The sequence below is a fragment of the Rhynchophorus ferrugineus genome, unplaced genomic scaffold (assembly GCF_030347505.1).
Source record: "Rhynchophorus ferrugineus isolate W39M unplaced genomic scaffold, kcgeb_rfMv2 rfM11, whole genome shotgun sequence".
NCBI lineage: Eukaryota > Metazoa > Arthropoda > Insecta > Coleoptera > Curculionidae > Rhynchophorus > Rhynchophorus ferrugineus.
In genome coordinates this window covers 739,089-756,979 of record NW_027472590.1, presented here as the reverse complement: position 1 = coordinate 756,979, position 17,891 = coordinate 739,089, and the positions used below count along the sequence as shown (strand labels likewise).

Below are 17,891 nucleotides of genomic sequence, written 5' to 3'. Positions count from 1 at the left end.
GGAAAACCTCAAATTTTCAAGGTTTTTACATATTTTTTATCTAAAATAATCAGATATTTGTGTATAATGTTATTGCTGAACTGATGTGATGAAAAATCGGAAAGTAGTTCAGCCATTCACTTTGCTTTTTAAGCACTAACCATATCATATGAGAAATCGGAGGAATATTATGTAGTCAACTGTCTCTATAATGTAATTGATAGAACGTTAAGCCCACATGCGGAGGTCATGGGTTCGATTTCCTACACTGCAACAACTCTTTTTGTGCTAGTTTGATTGGAACATTTGACAAATCACCTAGACTAGGTAGCGGACCCCAGGGCCTGGTCATTGTTTCCTTATTCGTATTTTTACTCATATGGACTATACTTTAACTTGGGCTATCCATTGTAATACTTAATAAAATAACTGCGTAATTTATTGAGTAAATATCTAACACAAGAAACTAAAACACCAAAAAAAAGAAAAACATAATATTTTTAACCAAAAAATTGAACCGAATTCAAAAAATAAATAAGGAACTCACTAAAAAGCAAAAAATAATCAAACTTAGATTTTTTAATAAAAAGACCATTTTAAATAAAATATGTACATAATAATCATTGTGATAACTAAAGAAAATAAACAAAAACCGATTTCACCCATCTACTACTATATATATCTTATATTCTACTATATACATGATTTAGCTTAATACCTAGTTTAGGTTTAGGTAGGTATTAAGCTAAATTGTATGTATATAGTGGAATATAAAATACCTGTAGTAGATAGGTTAAATAAGTTTTCTGTTTATTCTTATTTAGGTTTTACAACGATTATTATGTACACATTTTATTTTAAAACATTTTTTTTATATTAAAAATTTAAGTTTGATAATTTTTTAATTTTTAATGAGTTCCTTATTTATTTTTTGAAGTCCGTTCAATTTTTTTGTTAAAAATATTTTATATCTGTATATATTTTTTTCATTAAATATATTTCGTACGATTTTGATTAATTATCCGCAAGCTCCTGCTACAGTAATGTACTCGCTCTTTCATTTTAATAACAGTAATTAATCCTAACAAAACACATTTAATCAATATTAAAATTAGTTAAGTACCGAGACCGCCGTCATTCTTCGTGATATTTCGGTGGATTTTTAGTTTATATATGAATAATACTTTGGCTATTATTTTGTAAAAAGAGTTGCAGTATTATTTTGTATGAAACAAAGTTTGAATTAAGTTTACTTAATTTTTAATTAATTCATAGATGAGAATGTAAAGTATTAGTTAAGCCTGTTTATATTATTTCATCTGTTGTATCCTAAATTTGTATTTTTATAATCATTTTGTATTTACTAATAATTTATATATTAAACCTCTTTAAATTGTTTCTTCTTATTGTTATTTCATTTTGAATATATTTGCATTTTTAAATACATGGTCTACCACGCATCATTTCCTCACACCTATTTCGGCCACTTTTTTTACAAAGATTATAGTGTCCAAGTTAAATTCGTCAAATTTGCTAATTGGCCATATATTCTTAAAATTATTTTAAGCACTACTTTTCCCCTTCTTTCAGGCAATTTACATATTTCATCTTGAAAGGACGATATCTTTTGGGAGAAGTGGAGCTGTTCAGACATGTCACGACTCATTGTCGAGTGAGGTGTGGAGAATACGAAGCGTGAGGTAACATTTCCTATTTTAATGTTTCCATATCCATAGCCATATATAATTTCCACAACTAAATTAATTTGTTGGTTTATTTCATTGATTTGAAGTATCTGAATACCAATTTCTTTATCATTTCAACACTGTAGTCCTTCCAATAAAATAGCCAATGCAAATTTAAGTTTTCGTTTGTTTTTACTCTGACAACCAAATGCAGATGTAAGTAAAATAATCAATCAAAAATAATGTCATAAAATATAATTTATTTGAACATTATACTACATCTAGTGCATAATTATTGAAGGACTTAAACTACAGTTAATGAAACAACCATAATAGTTTGTAGGTTAGAGTTGTTTTTTTATATTTACATTGACATCTGACACCGGTGTCGACCAGTACCAACACCAAGCGAACATTATAGGGTGATTTGGTTACATGTTTGAGCACATCATGATTTTATTATGTCTCTTTTTAACTAGAGTAATTAAAATTAGTAAAATGCTCCAAATCTAAAAGGAATTTTACATTTTTATTAATAGAATTCAACAATATGTTCGACGGTGTTAATGACGTGCGTCGGCTGTTTTGTTGGAAGGACTATAGTAGTTTTATTCATGCCATGATGAAATGGTGAACCCTTGGAATAATAAAAAGGAGTGTCAATGTACTCGATGCGATTTAACAGATGGTAACGCCATCTGTTATAAATCGTTTAAAGTTAATTTATAGGCTCGATATAACGGAATAAAAAACTGTGTTTAGGAAAATTAACCTATAATCTACGACGTACAATAAAACTGACTTAATAAAGAACCCGATTGGGATCTAATTGGGATTGACAATCGACGAATGAGACCGAATTATTGTCCCCCCGAAAGTTTTTCCATTAGGTTTTCCTGTTCTATGAACGAGCGGTTATCAAATCAATTTCCTCGACGCGAGAACCCGACGCCGACAACGCCGAAAAAGAAAAACTCATTAGAAAGTACACTTCTCGACGGCTCCGGCCGAGAAAAAAAACACCTTTCCCGATTTTTTCCTCTTCAACAGTTCATTCGTTCGTCGGGTTCTTTTTTACGGGACTGTTTTCGCGCGACACAAAGTTAAAACGAAACGATCGATGGAAGTGGGAAAAAATGTAACAGGATCTCAATTTATTTTCGGCGCTTGGGTGGGGGCTTCGAGGGTTTGAGGAGGGTGATCCTCGTGGCCTTGGTGCTACAAACTCGATGTGAAATTGGTCGATGTTTTCACGCGTTGCGATTGTCCACAAAGGCCTCTGTACTGACGGTTTTTTGTGGAGTTCTCCGCACATTTCGTTGCTGCTTTACCTACAACACAAATGGCCGATGTTAGAATTGTGAAATAATTGATTCGTTTTATATTTCCATAGTTTAACCGTTTAAAAATATGTTCTTTTTTCAACTTGTGAATTTTTAAGTTTGCTTTGGTTTGGTTTGTCAGATATTTGTTATACTATCGATACATTTTTGAACAATATTGGCTCTACTAGATACATTAATAACAATACGACTAAGGAATACATCTATCGAAGAAAATGTTGATACTACAGCTGATAAAAAATACGTAACTGTGTTTATTATATCACCCACTTCACAAAAAACTGTATATAGAAAACAAAGAGCGGTATATAGAAAGGGGAAATATTTCTGTTGCAAGTGGCACAGCGCATAAGTTGAAGTTAATAGGGTTTCTGTCACATAAGAAATTTACTGTTAAGGAAGTAAAACAAACAATAATGAAATAAATCAATGCTAAAAAAGCGCGTGGCTTTGACTTATTTACTGGAAGAATCTTAAAATAGGTCTCAGAACAGTGTATCAAGTTAATAACGTTTATGGTTAATGCCATGTTAAGATTTAATTACTTTCCTAGCATTTGGAAAGCAGCTCGAGTCATTATGATTCTTAAAGCAGGGAAAAAAATCAGAAGACGTCTCCTCCTATCGTCCTATAAGTATGTTACCTGTAATATCTAAAGTTTTTAAAAAACTATGCATTAAGAGACTAGAAATAGCCACAGAAGAGAGATATATTATTCCAGAGCATCAATTTCTTTTCCGTAATGAACACGGTACAATAAAACAAATACATAGATTAGTCAATCAAATTAACAAAAACTTAAATGATAAAAAATTTCAACTACTGAAATCATACCTCACAGAAAGGCATTTTATTGTGAAAAAGGGTGACGAATACACTGACCTACATCCAATATATTCGGGTATCATATACAGCTCACCTATCGTCCGATATTATGATAAAAAATACTTATTGCACACGGACAGATTGTTGAAGTTCTAAGAGATTAATAGAAGGTATAGTTGCTACATAAAAAAATTTGTATAAGTCTTATTTTACATTCATATAAGATTTAAATGCTTGAAAAGAGAAAAAATTAATAAATTTCGGATGTAAATAGTCGTTAATTTATTTAAAGTTGAGCAAATTCTATTGGACTTCTAAGAAAATGAAGCAACTTCTAACAATATTAAAAACTTCTATTCAAAGTGTCATATAGGCTAAACTGTTGAAGCTATTTTTTGAGGCAGATTAATTAATTAGCAATAAATAATTAAATCGCAGACACTGGTACTGGAAATCTTCAACAAAATCAGAATCAGATGACTTAATATAAATGAAAATCAAAGACCTACTGTTGACCATCGTTATTATTAAGAACAAGAATATATCGATAATTGAGAAAATTAATATCATTGTTAGTAATAATTTTAGAACCGATATTTCATCCAAATTAAAGTAGCAATCGATACATATAGTTTAACATCAGTGCTACCACAGTTTACAGAGTTATGGCTATGAAGAAGATTTGATTGACATACAAGTGCGTTCAGTAAAATGTACTTATACCAGAAATTCTTGCTTAAAACTGAAAAATTTTCGCAACACACAATAACAAATCGATTGAAGAATAGCTCCATCTTAATTACTATCTAGTAATAGTGAGGAGTCTTAACATTATCGGTATTATAATATTATTAACCTATTTAAATTGAGGGGTACCTTGGTTACAGGGATTAATTGAAAATAGGAAGGAATAATTCATTTAGATTCATTTGAGCAATTCATAAACACAAAAAATGTCCTTACCAACTTTATACACTGATGCCCCTAGATAATTTCCACCAGGAGCGTAATTACATCCGAACATGACATGGTGCCACATGATGCCTGACGAGTTTGTGGTGAAATAGTTCATCCCGCAACCGATGAAGGCACTGCTCGCCCATACTATCTGTGTATAATGTCCCACGGGATACCGGGGACCCCTGTAAGGCATGAAAAATGTATGACAATTTTAAGGTCAACAGGACGGTCCCTTGCAGGGATAGCAGTGTGTTGAATCGATAATAGCCCGTTAAGGTAGTTGCAGTAATGTATGGCTCACAGATTCCGAAAAGGTTTTTAGTTTTAGTGGATATTTCATTACCATATATATTATTTGGGGAGAGGGTGCCGTTTTGTTATACACGGTTGAGTGGAAATGAAGATTTAATGACCTCTAAGGGGGCTAGGAATATATTGAAATATTTATTACCTGTTTTTAGTTTTGTAAACCCAGGAATTGTTGAACAGTATCACCTCGTCGTACCAGCTGAGGATCATATTTCTTATCAGTTTTACTTTATCGATTTTGGGGTTCGTGCTACCGAAATAAGCCAGATTCTGTCCTACGTAGTTATATAAAGCTGCGAATAAAACTTCCCGTTGATTTTTGTTTGTGTTTGTTAAAATATTGTACCTGTACCTGTGCCACGACATTTATCATGCCTTAATGGGTTCCACTGACAGGAGTTGATCCAGCACTGGGCTGTAAACTCCAGTTCTCTGTCATAATTCTACTAAATATGTGAATAAATTGACGATTTTATTATTTCGTCGCTTACCATAACTCTCATGTTGGCTGCTGGAGGTTGGCGTCCTCTTCTCTCGTACCCCAGAGCGACCTTGTTCCTTAGATAGTTGTGTATGTCCAGAATATATTGTCGGTCATCGTCTGTCAACCCAATCTCGACAAAGTTCGAACCACAGTCTAACCCAGGTCCACATTTCTGCAATCACGTATACTATAAACTCACCGAGACATATTGTTATTTTTATTGGTTCAACCTCAGTGTTTCTTTCGCATACAGTATGTTGAAACGACTCCTTGCCAATCCTACACGACAAATCACAATAACTATTACCCTGAACAGCAGTAACCACGACCAATATCAACAAGTATCCCCTCATTTAGAAGGATGTTGCAGCTTGGCTAGTTTTAACATAACTAAAGAATAAATAATGAATCCCATCATTATTATCACGGATAACGGTTACATCTCCATGGGAGATAAAAAAACTCATGATCCGACAACATAATAAGGAAATAGCTATCGTAAAAAAGCTCGAACAAACGGTGATATATAATTAATTTTTTTTGGTATTACTTTATACCTTCCATTCTAAACAAGTCGTTAGTTTATAATCAAGCCGATATAGGTGAGATTAATTAAAATGTTCCATGAATTTATCGTTTAAAATCAATGACCGATGCATATTAATTTTGAGAGTATAAAATGTTTAATTAGTTTATTAGACAAATTATAGAATATAAAATTAAATTAAATAATATTAATACTAATATAAAGTATTTGTATCTAAGAATGAACTGAAAACGTCACACTACATCAATTTTACGGCGTCAGAAACCATAAAATTATCAGTTTTGACTATTAACCAATTGTTTTCGAGAAATTTTTTTTTCCTGAGTATATATATGGAAAAATTGCAGAAAATATTTGTATCTCAGAATGAACTGAAAATGTCACACTACATCAATTTTAGGGCGTTAAAAACCATATAATCATCAGTTTTGACTTCTAACCAATTGTTTTCGAGAAATCGACAAAAACAGAGTTTAAAGAATTTTTCACCAAAAACACAAAATACGAATAACTTTGAAACTATGTCACTTATCACTAAAACGGTTTCACCACATTATTTGTCATCAAATTTTGTATAAGGAGTGCTATTTGCAGTCATGAATATCTCTTTAAACGGAAGTTATAACAAAAAGTCTGAAAACGGCGAAAAATCGCGATTTTTCCTGAGTATATATATGGAAAAATTGCAGAAAATATTTGTATCTCAGAATGAACTGAAAATATCACACTATATCAATTTTAGGGCGTTAAAAACCATATAATCATCAGTATTGTCTTATGCCCAATTGTTTTCGAGGAATCGACAAATACAGAGTTTAAAGAATTTTTCACCAAAAACACAAAATACGAATAACTTTGAAACTATGTCACTTATCACTAAAAGAGTTTCACCACATTATTTATCATCAAATTTTGTATAAGGAGTGCGATTTGCAGTCATGAATATCTCTTTAAACGCAAGTTATAAGAAAAAGTCTGAAAACGGCGAAAAATCGCGATTTTTCCTGAGTATATATATGGAAAAATTGCAGAAAATATTTGTGTCTCAGAATGAACTGAAAATGTCACACTACATCAATTTTAGGGTGTTAAAAACAATCATCAATTTTGCTCGATATATTGCTTTTCGTCAGATAAGCTATTGTTTGGTAAAAACAGCTAATACTGCGATGAAAGTTAAGAAAAGAAAGAAATCACATGGATTCTTCCTTTTTTATTAAAATTATATAATAAAAATCACAATTTCTGGATCTTAATAACCACTATTAACATTAACGTAATAAAAATACGCATAATGTATTGACGCAACGATGACTAATATACAAAACTGTGAATGAATCAACAACGAATTCATTCAAATTGGGCATGGTCGTAAATTTGAAAGAGTGTAAAATCCGACAAGGAAAATGATCGCAGTCACGCCGGTAACCAGGCTGAGTAAGACCGGATGTCTTCTGGGATGATTTCTAAGTTGGTCACTCGCCAGTCGGCAGGCCTAACGCCAAGGATTGTAGTTCGGGGCCCACATTAAACTGTAGGTCCAGTCCAGATAAACCCTCATTGGTAAAAAGGATACTTTTTGAAACAAGGATATTTCAAAATAAAAAATCTTTTTTCTTGCATCAAATTACAATAATTATTGAACAATATAGAATTTGTGATATATTTTTGCAAAGTTTTAGTATACTTTATTGTGAGTTTTGCAGGTTAAATATTAGAAACGTGAGTAAAACAATAATGATACTCATCCAACCATCTAATAGAGCAATGGTGTTTTATTTTAAACATATTCTTGAAGATATAGCTGAATAAATTTTCGAGTTTATTTTATCGATTAGAAAGATTTAAATGCCAATTTATTTATTATTTAAATAATAATAGTTTTGTTCTTCGTCTGATGACGTCGTCCTTCAGTCCCTGGTATACAATACATTCTGATTTTTCGCACAGTCTAGGGAATCGTGTTAATTATTCTCATGTTTAGAGTTTTTTCTTTGTTGATGCTTAATTGTACGAACAATTACCATGGCCTTGATTTACTACATATTATTATATTGTTCGAGATTTATAATTTTATTGTAAACATATTTTTTATTCAGATTTCATGATGTTTCGTGACTTGCTCGTATAGAAGATTATTCTTAAGTAAATTATTAGTTCGGATATTCTAAGGTCAAAAATTATGAAGTGTTTTAACTTGGTAACGTGATCTTTTAATCTTGGTCAACCTACAATGACTGTCGCTAATCTTTTCTTGGGCTATATTTAGCGCTTCTGCCATAACCCATAATAACTCTTGCAGATTCGCATCTTCGAACCTATTCGGTCTACCAGAACGTTCTTTGTCTTGTATATCGAAATCACCGCTTTTAAATTATTGAAACTAAAACCAACAATTGGAATATAACCGTGTAGTATCACCATGAGTTTCTAAAATTATTTGATGGGCTTTGGCAGCAGCTATTATGAGATTTCCATGATTATCCACTGTGAGTCAGTAATTTTGTATGGAAAGAAATATCTAAGTCATCCAATAGATATCGTTGAACAAAGTATATGCAACTATCTAATGGTATCAAATGTATTCCGTGGTTAACTAAATGTTTCTATTCCCAAATAATTATAGCTCGACTCTCGTATAATACCTTTAAAACCTTGTATACCGATTAAAACAGGAATTAGTTAAAATAAGGACTCAGCTGTTGCATCTATTCGGTGAGATCCATAGTTCGAGCTAGTTTTTACTACTTTTCCCTCGACATAAGCACGTTTTTTCCTCGGTATCGGCAACAGAGGTAAAATTAAGTCCCGTTTCTTGTAAAAATCGCTCGTACCAACTCGGAGCTCGGCTAATCGCTTTTCAATTGGGCAGGACGCGCCGCCACGTTAACAAAAAACCCCGAACCTCTATTAGTTACCCAGCTAATTTGTTTACAATGTAATAAATCTTGCGACCGTTTCGCTCGTGGACAAAATGGCCGCTGTCATTTATCATTCCGCGGGCGAGTGGGCGGGGGTGGTGTACTCGCTGGTGGAGCTGCAATCATTTTTCTTGGCGGACGGGGAGACCGACGCTTTGCTTATTAATTCGGTAAATTGATTTTCAGCGTTTTCTTTTTTTTTCGCCCTCCTCTACCACACCACCGTCTTCCCCTCTCGTTCACCAACTACCCCACCTCCTGCTCGACGCCTTATAATCGGTTTTTTGCCTTATCGTGATTGTTTATTGGTTTTTAAAGAAATCGATTGGCTCTTGAGGGAGTTGGTGGGTGGAGGGTGGCGTTTGTGCGTTGGAGATGGTTTTTTTATGAATCGTCGGTAATTTAGTGGTTTATTTGGGACGTATTTAAGCATGATTTATTGGACGGGAAATAAATGTCGATATTAACGCAATAGATGTCGATATTTGTGGATGTTGCCAGGATATCGGTGTGAATTTTACTCTAATTTAACGAAATCCTGAAAATATTCTTAAAAAATACATACGAAGATGCATCATCACTTCTTAGAGGCGGTTGAGACAACGTTCTATCTATGCTTCTAGCTCAGTAACTAAAGCTTTGCACGATTATCTCGACTGTCTGTAATATTTATCACTTCACTTACGGCGATATTTTATTTCTTATCATCCAGCATTTATATTTATAATATACTTTTTGCTTCGACTATTGAAGTTTTGTTTCATTCACCCATCTCTATTTTGGTTTTTACTGATCTGTTGGTAACTGTAGACATCTTTATAAGCCTTGATAACACGACACTTCTTATGCATTTGCTATGTTCTTGCCATATAAAAATACGACTTACAGATTCATTGCTTTTAATGCAAGGTGCTTTGTCTAGTTCAAAAGTGGTTTTTTCTATAGAGAAGAGATATATGGTTATATTAGTTCAATGTTGGGATCAGCAAAAGCTGTGCAGGCCGTTTGTTATTAGACCAGTTGTTATTAGAATATTTGAAACCAAATTAGAAGTAAGTAGGAATATATATATATATATTAATAATATAAAGTATTTTAAAATTTAATAAGTATTTTAAAAGAGCCGAATCTGTATCCTCAAAGATTCAGGTAAATAGAAACCATATAGTGCAACACTAAAAAGGGTTAGTTTATATTTGATAATAATAATTAAGTGTGGTTTTAGTTGTTGAGAATAGTCACTAGAATTTCAAGATCTTACGTGTATTTTCATGTTAAATTTTGAATGAATATGATTTACAATTATATTATTGGTCTAATGGAAAAAAATTAGTAATAACTAAAAATCACATTTGTCAGATTAGATACGATTTTTTGATGTTTTTGTTAACATATCTATGTCTTCACGAATTAAACCTCATAGTAGTAGAAATAAAATTCACCATTCTACTAAAATATTGCTGCATCGTAATAGTACCCAATGATAAAAGTTAGTCATAAGTCACAAGGAAAAGGAGCTTGCAACATCCGACAAGGAAAAAATCACAGTCACGTCAGTAATTAGGCTGGGTAAGGCCGAATGATCTTTAAGTTTCCAATCGGTAGGTGAAACGCCTAGGATTGTGGTTAGGAGCTCAGATTAAGCAATATATCCAATCCAGATAAATCCTAATTAATAAAAAGGAAACTCTAAAATATATATTTTGTAAATTTATTTAATACATTGTTACTAGTCGTTGCCGACTATCTTTACAATAATTTAAAGGAGGTAAACCTAAATATATATCGAGGAGGGCCCATCAGCCCTCTCTTAATCTCTGGTGTCATAATGTTTATGTATTAACGATGCTCTTTTTCTCTTAAATGCAGCTCACTACAGTACACTATACTATCCCATATCAAATAGTTTGTGATACTTTTGGGTCTGCGTGCTTTGATATTCTTATTCAAGAGCTGTATTACTTCAATATTAACATGAGAATGGAGTCTTTTCTCATGCCCCCTTGCAATTCTCTTAATCTCCTTTATGACAGTCGGTATCTGAAGGTCTAGGTGTAAGTTTTTTTTCTTTTCCTTTTCCTTTTTTTTATATGTTCCTTCTAACGAAGTTTTGCATCAAGATTCATTGTGTAATAACTATTTAGCATTTTTGCGATGTGGAATGATATTATTTATGGTTGTTGGTGCTTGTGCGGTCCGATTATATGTGAACAAAAACAAATAATATGTCTATATTTTATAGCAAATAATTTTGAACAATAAACAAAAGATTTAAGAACTGTACTGATGGCAAAGAGGTAACTCAACTTTAATGATTTCAATTTAATTTTAGCACGCATTACGTAATATATTTCGCTGACGGTTGATAACATTTCTCAAATATACACATTCAAATTTAATTCGAAACCAGCTCTGTTTTGCCATCGATACCATTACGCCGAATAAAATCCACAGCGAATGCAAATTTATAAACCATTAGTAACGATTCCGAATTTACTGTTTCGTTTCGGATGAAATATTGCAGTCGTCCGCTTGACAAATTATATTTAGAGTTAAAATTATATCGCTAATAGTCGCATGACGATCAACCAGATCGAAAAAACTATATACAGTTTTGATTCCTGCGTCGGGCGAAATGTTAATCTCAAAACAATATCCATTTCCGATCATCAATCATCGTTAGTCCCATCACGGTCCACGTCCGGAGTGCCGTTAAGACTAAATTTGTGTTCTGTTTGCCTTTCGATCGAAAAATCTACTGTCTGCTGTGTTTACCCGAGCGATTTGGTTTGTTGAGTTAGTATTTTGACATAGATATTCGGTTTTTAACGAAATTACAACAAAAACAACGGTCGAAACTTCATTAAAATATATTTGGTAATCGATTAAACATATTTATATTATAACAGATAAGATTCTATTCGATTTTAACGTCTGAGTTCTTTGAGATCCAGTCCTTAAACTCAGACACTCTGGTGAAGACGGTGGGGTAACCTCTGGTGCACCGATTGGATCCGAAAGAAACGATTCCGATTTGTTTGTCTTCGAACACCAGCGGACCACCAGAATCTCCGTTACATCCTCCTAAAAAATGGTGGTTATATAGCTTCGTAGGTCATGGATTACATTGACAAGGTTACCTTTGATCTCTGCGCCGGAAGTGCACACGTGAGTCGACTCGATCATACCCTGGAAGTAGCTGGAGCAATCCTTGTTATCCAGAACTGGTAAGTTGACCTCGTTGAGAGTGTTGGAGACTCGGGAGAAGTCCGACGTTTTGCCCCAGCCGGTCAAGAGGGCGGTGGAGTCGGAGAATGTTCCTGAAAATACAGAAAACCAATAATGAACGGTGATCGGATTTAAACTGTTGATGATAATTAATGAGCAAGTATTTTTTATTTTAAAATAGTATAATTGTGAATTAATTTTGAGGGATTTGAGCTTCAAAGAATTTCAAGGAATCTTTTCAGGGTATCTGACTCTTTCTTCTTTTAATTGGAACAAAAGCACTAGTGTTGTTGAACATTTTATAACGATCACTATCCTAGATAGGTAAGAGAGTATCAAGTAATTAATACAGAGGTAATACATATCCAAATGAAGAATGTAAAAATAGAACAATCTAAGCCTAGAGGGCGATCTAAGTGAACCTGGGGGTGGATTTATCAGAGAAATGCTTCAGAAGAGTGAAAAAAATCCTAACTGAAGCTAGAAAACTGAACAAAACCCAAAAAAAAATTAAAGAATTTATATATGGAGAGAATATCCAATAAACATAACACACTTATTCATTCTCAAATTCAGATAACTGGCTGACGAATTTAGCAGCTAAGCAATTAAGATGACAAATTTCAATAATCACAGGAAATGGAGAGAGAATGCCCGAAAACTGGAAATATAGGAAAAAATAAATAGATATGTAAATTTTTTTTTAAATTCCTACAAAAATCCTCTAAAATTAAGTTACAGTAAATTGTTTTTGTGAAGACAAATATTAAAAAAGAAAGGCATTTCAAAAGATGAGAGAAAATAGTGTCTAGTGTTGAATATTATTCAAAAAATGTGTATATAAAAACGAAGACACACATTTGAGTCACTAAAAATGCCCTTCAAAATTAACTCGCACCCCTGATTCACTGCATGCTCTAGCATATTCGTGATTAATATAACTGTTATACGGCATGTTGGACAACAGGGGATAATCCTTTCATCCCTTTACCAACTATTTAACTACCTATTTGTATCCAAAATACCACTTAAACATAACGAAACTATATCATAATACTTTCCAACAGCAGATAAAGCTTTAATTACTACGGATACTAGTTGAAAATAATTTAAAATTATTTGTACGTTTATTTCAGAATATTTTGCATTTATATTTATTATTAATTAACCAAAGTAAATCTGTGCATGTGCTTTTCACGTATAATCAGACTGCACAAGCACCAATAACAATGAATAATACTATCATTCCATATAGCAACAACGCTAATTATTTCGAAATGAATCTTGATGCAAAACTTTGCTGGTAAGAATATGCAAAAAAGGAAAGGAAAGAACTGGAGCGAAAATAGAGGAATATGTATTGGTTAATTGGAAGAAAATTACCATTATCACCATATAATAAATTCCTATTATACAAGCAAGTGTTAAAACCCATATGGACACACGGAATTGAGACTTGAAGTGACACTTATACTGAGACCTTCAGATACCGACTGACGCTCACGAAATCAAGACTCCGTTTTCATATCAATATTGAAGTAATACAACTTGTACAATACCAGAACAAGATACAGATAGTACAGATAGTGCATTGTAGTGAGGTTCACTTATTAGAAAAACAGCAGTGTTAATACATAAATTTAATTACACCGGAGACTAAGATAGGGCCGATGGGTTCTCTTACATTGTAGGTTAGTCGGTAAAAAGTAATAAATAAATGACTTGAGTACTAACTAGAGTACTTAACTTGAGTTTTATCTAATTCTGTTTAAACATCTGCTTATCTAGATACACACCGTATTCTTATACATGTTTTACCAAAGAATAGTGGTAGAAATTAAAAAAAAATGTCATGAAAGTTATCCCTGATTGAAAATGTCAGTTTAGTAACATACTTTTCGTCATTCGTTTCGAGTTCAGGTTCGTCAAATATTATTAATTGTTGATGGTGAGCTCATTGTTAGTGAAATAAAGTGCCGTCAAGTTTTAAAATATAAGAATTCAGCATTGGAGATCACTCTAGGTAGTAACTGATGCTTTCGAAAGGGCTGAGGGCTTAAATAAGAAGTTCTGTCCTACTAGCCGTATTCTCCATACATTGGTTCCTTGGATCATTACTTGATTTCACGATTTATTCATGAAGGAGTAACAGAATTGATTACTTCAAAAAATAATCAGTGTTTTTCCACGCGGCCTTTGAAAATTGGATAAAAGTACCGACCAGTCTTTGACAATACATCGTATCCAAATATATAACCAGTTTTCGTCCAATAACGTTTCGAAATTCCGAGGAAACGTGGCAAACTCACTATATTAAGCAATTAAGGTGATATATTGACAGCTTTTCAGTTAATTCTCCGGCAGAATTGGCGTGAGAAGAGAAAAATCCGAAGATAGTCGTCTCGGAGAGATTGATGCGCCGCCTGAATGGAGAGAAGGGCCTCTCCAGAACGGGAATTCGGCTTAATGGCTGTTAATTACCCGGGGATCGGGGTTCTTCTACGACCGTTTGAATACTTACCGGTAGAGGCCAGGCTGATAGGCTTGATGTACTGGTTGAAGGTTATCGGCTCTGGCAGTCTAATTAAAGCTACGTCGTTCTGGAGTTTGCGATAGCTCCAGTTCGGATGGACCGTGATTTGGTCGCTGGACACTCTCATCTGCGTGGATTCGTTCCTGCGGATGTCATGGGCACCCAACACTACTTCAGCTGATTTTGCGCTGTAAAAGCAAATATAACGTCACCTAACAAATCTATAAATTGTCATTATTGGTTTAAACGATAAAATATAAATGAAAATATTGTCAGATCGGGGATACAAAATATATTAATAAATATTTTGGGCTCTACGCCGACTTCAAACGGTAGTAGTTTAAATAATATTGTAAATAGATAAATAAGTTTTGGGAGGTATTAAGCTAAATTGTGTGTATATAGTAGAATATAAAATACGTGTAGTAGATTTTATTTAATTTATTAAGACCTTTTTTAACCTACAATGTTTTTGTTTATTTTTATTTAGTTATTACCACGATTATTATGTATATATTTTATTTTAAAATGTTTGTTTTTTTGTTAAAAATCTAAATTTATTTTTTGAAGTCGGTTCAATTTTTTTGTTAAAAATATTTTATTTTTCTTTTTTTAGTGTTAGATATTTACTCAATAAATTACGCAATTGTTTTATATAATATTACAATGGGTAGGCCAACTAAAGGTGCAGCCCGTATGAAGAAAATTAGAAGTAACAAACAATGTTTGAAACAAGTAACTAAACAACAATAAAAAGTTATTGTCCCTCCGCTATTGACCTCCGTTTGGAGCTAAACGCTTTTATCATTACGCCATAGAGGGAACACATAGAATAGATAGAAGAAATTATGAATTATTAACAATACATTTGTAAACATTTAAAACAAATTTTAAGGAATGTTAAGGTACGATTAATGTTAAAAGATATGTGATGTTTTATTGTTTGAACTTTGTTTCAAATATTTCCATTATTTACTTTATAAAGAAGAAACATATATAATATTTATAAGTAAGAAATTAACCACTTCAGTGTGTTTGTTATTGTTTTAATATATGTATACGTGTAAGTCAAATATCAATTTCAAAATTGTTGTATTTATATATTCTCTGATATACATATACAAAAATATATTATTTCATTTATTATTCCATATTTATGTTTATAACATAAAAGTAAAGGAAGATCATGCATACTTTTATTTGCTGTTTTGAAGTCGTTAGTGAGTATTTTTTGAATAAACAATCATTCAACTATAAATTACTGATCTTACTTGTCCATGCAGTGAGCTGCGGTCAGGATATAGTTCTCAGAGATTATCGAACCACCACAGAATGACCTTCCTTGTGGAAATTGGATGAATAGAGCGACTTGGTAGGGATGAGAGTTGGGTGTAGCTTCGGACCCTCCGATAATCCGGGATTCGGACGGGGCATCGCCCTGTGGCTCCACGTAGATGTTGGGGTAGTCCAAGTCAGACCAGTCTTCAACCTGAAATCATTTCATTTTATGACCTTTGAAAATATCTTAATATTAATATAAAGAGTCTATTAAAGATATAAGATATATCAGGTTCCTGGGATCTAAACCAGAGTTTACAGTGTGAGACCTGGTGAATCTTTTAAGCACTGTTCTTACTCGAAATATTTACAGTTTGGTTTGTTTTGATTTCATAAAGTTTTAGAGCAAACATAGTATTGTTTATTCAGCTAAATTATCACAAATTTTAAACGTTTCTGTACCGTCATTTTTTTCATTAGGACTGGTTCCCATTGAAATTTTTGTTTAATGTTTTTTGTTTATGTTTAATTCCTATTGAAGAAAAATATCATTTTCTCTATTATTTCTCAAAAACTATTCATGTTTAATTTACTGAGGTTCATTAATTGATTGACATATAGATTATGGCAAACAATAAGCAAATATTCAAATAATTTCAGAATTGAGCAACTTACTGGTAAGGAATTGACAAGGACTGAACACACTAAACTTATTACCAAACTAGACCGCATTATTGCTGATTGAAACACCGAAGGTACTACGATGGTTGACGGTTTAAAATTGACCTTTTATACAGCCCCTGGCTTATTTTAATATCGCGAAGGTGATAGCCCCCCACAGGGTAACAAGCGGCTTTCTAGCGGAAATTACGACCGATTCACCTGCGCCTTATCGGTTTCTTATTTTTTCTGGCCGAAAAATTTGAATATACTCGATATTTTGTTTTGGGTATCGACTGAGGTGTTATGATAACGTCTATATATCAGTTTTCTTTGGTTCTACGGCGATTTTATGTCGCTGGATTTAATCACTGAACGTTTTCTGTATGTTAATGCAGTTTTTTTCATTATTTTTTAATAAGTTGCTATAAATCAATGAAGAAAAAGTTGTAGTAACACTGTTTTTAATGATTTTTATTTGGAAAATTGTTTATGTATTATGGTCAAAATAAGACAATTTAAGAACAACATTTGAACATTTCAGGAATAGCCAGACGGTAATAAATTAAGCGAGTAAGGCGGTTGTGTTATGGATAACTCTGTATAACAAGATGATATAAAATTTATAAAGCCAAGGCAAATATCTCATGCAACACTTGAAAACTCTATCAAGATTGTTTTGTTACATAGTGTGTTAGTGTGTAGGGCTCAAAGAAATTTGCTTTATTTTATTCGTAGATTCTACCAATATTGTCACAGTGTTTTTACACATATTATTTTTTCAATATAAGTGTTAAATTAATCCTTTTTGTTGTATAATATGTAAAGGTTTTCATAATTAAGAATATGAATGATAAGTATATGACATATTTTTGGATTAAAATAGTTATTAGAGTTATAACATGGAAGATTGAGGAATTTGTTTTCAGTATAATAAAACAAAAAGACAGAACGCTAATAGATCCAATTAAATTAAAATCATTGATAATAAATAAAATACCGTAAAATAATTTATTGAATTTTATTTAATAATTTTTTTAGAAATTAAATTGTTTTTTATTTAAATTTCATTAGGCAATGAAATGTGACGTCACGGATAGTACGTGCTGCGTCTGCTGGGCAAATTTTATAACAAAATG

The 17,891-nt window shown here is 32.5% G+C and overlaps 2 protein-coding genes across 3 annotated transcripts in view; both read right to left on the bottom strand.

The window, feature by feature from the left end:
- Nucleotides 1-2,000: 2,000 nt before the first annotated feature.
- Nucleotides 2,001-5,961, bottom strand: LOC143204627 (venom allergen 5). Its single transcript, XM_076417305.1, has 6 exons — nt 5,816-5,961; nt 5,593-5,757; nt 5,454-5,544; nt 5,244-5,394; nt 4,796-4,974; nt 2,001-2,995 (listed from the first exon to the last, which is right to left on the bottom strand). Exons 1-6 carry the CDS (start codon nt 5,936-5,938, stop codon nt 2,883-2,885), a joined length of 822 nt encoding a protein of 273 aa, XP_076273420.1. The 5' UTR covers nt 5,939-5,961; the 3' UTR covers nt 2,001-2,882.
- Nucleotides 5,962-11,907: 5,946 nt separating this feature from the next.
- Nucleotides 11,908-17,891, bottom strand: part of LOC143204831 (brachyurin) — a 75,807-nt gene continuing 69,823 nt past the window's right edge. For both annotated transcript variants that reach the window (XM_076417694.1, XM_076417695.1), the window contains exons 2-5: nt 16,086-16,303; nt 14,803-15,002; nt 12,194-12,373; nt 11,908-12,137 (exon numbers count right to left, since the gene is read on the bottom strand). In XM_076417694.1, the coding sequence (XP_076273809.1) occupies nt 11,971-12,137; nt 12,194-12,373; nt 14,803-15,002; nt 16,086-16,303 (765 nt within the window). In that variant the 3' untranslated portion in view covers nt 11,908-11,970. The remainder of the gene's footprint in view (nt 12,138-12,193; nt 12,374-14,802; nt 15,003-16,085; nt 16,304-17,891) is intronic.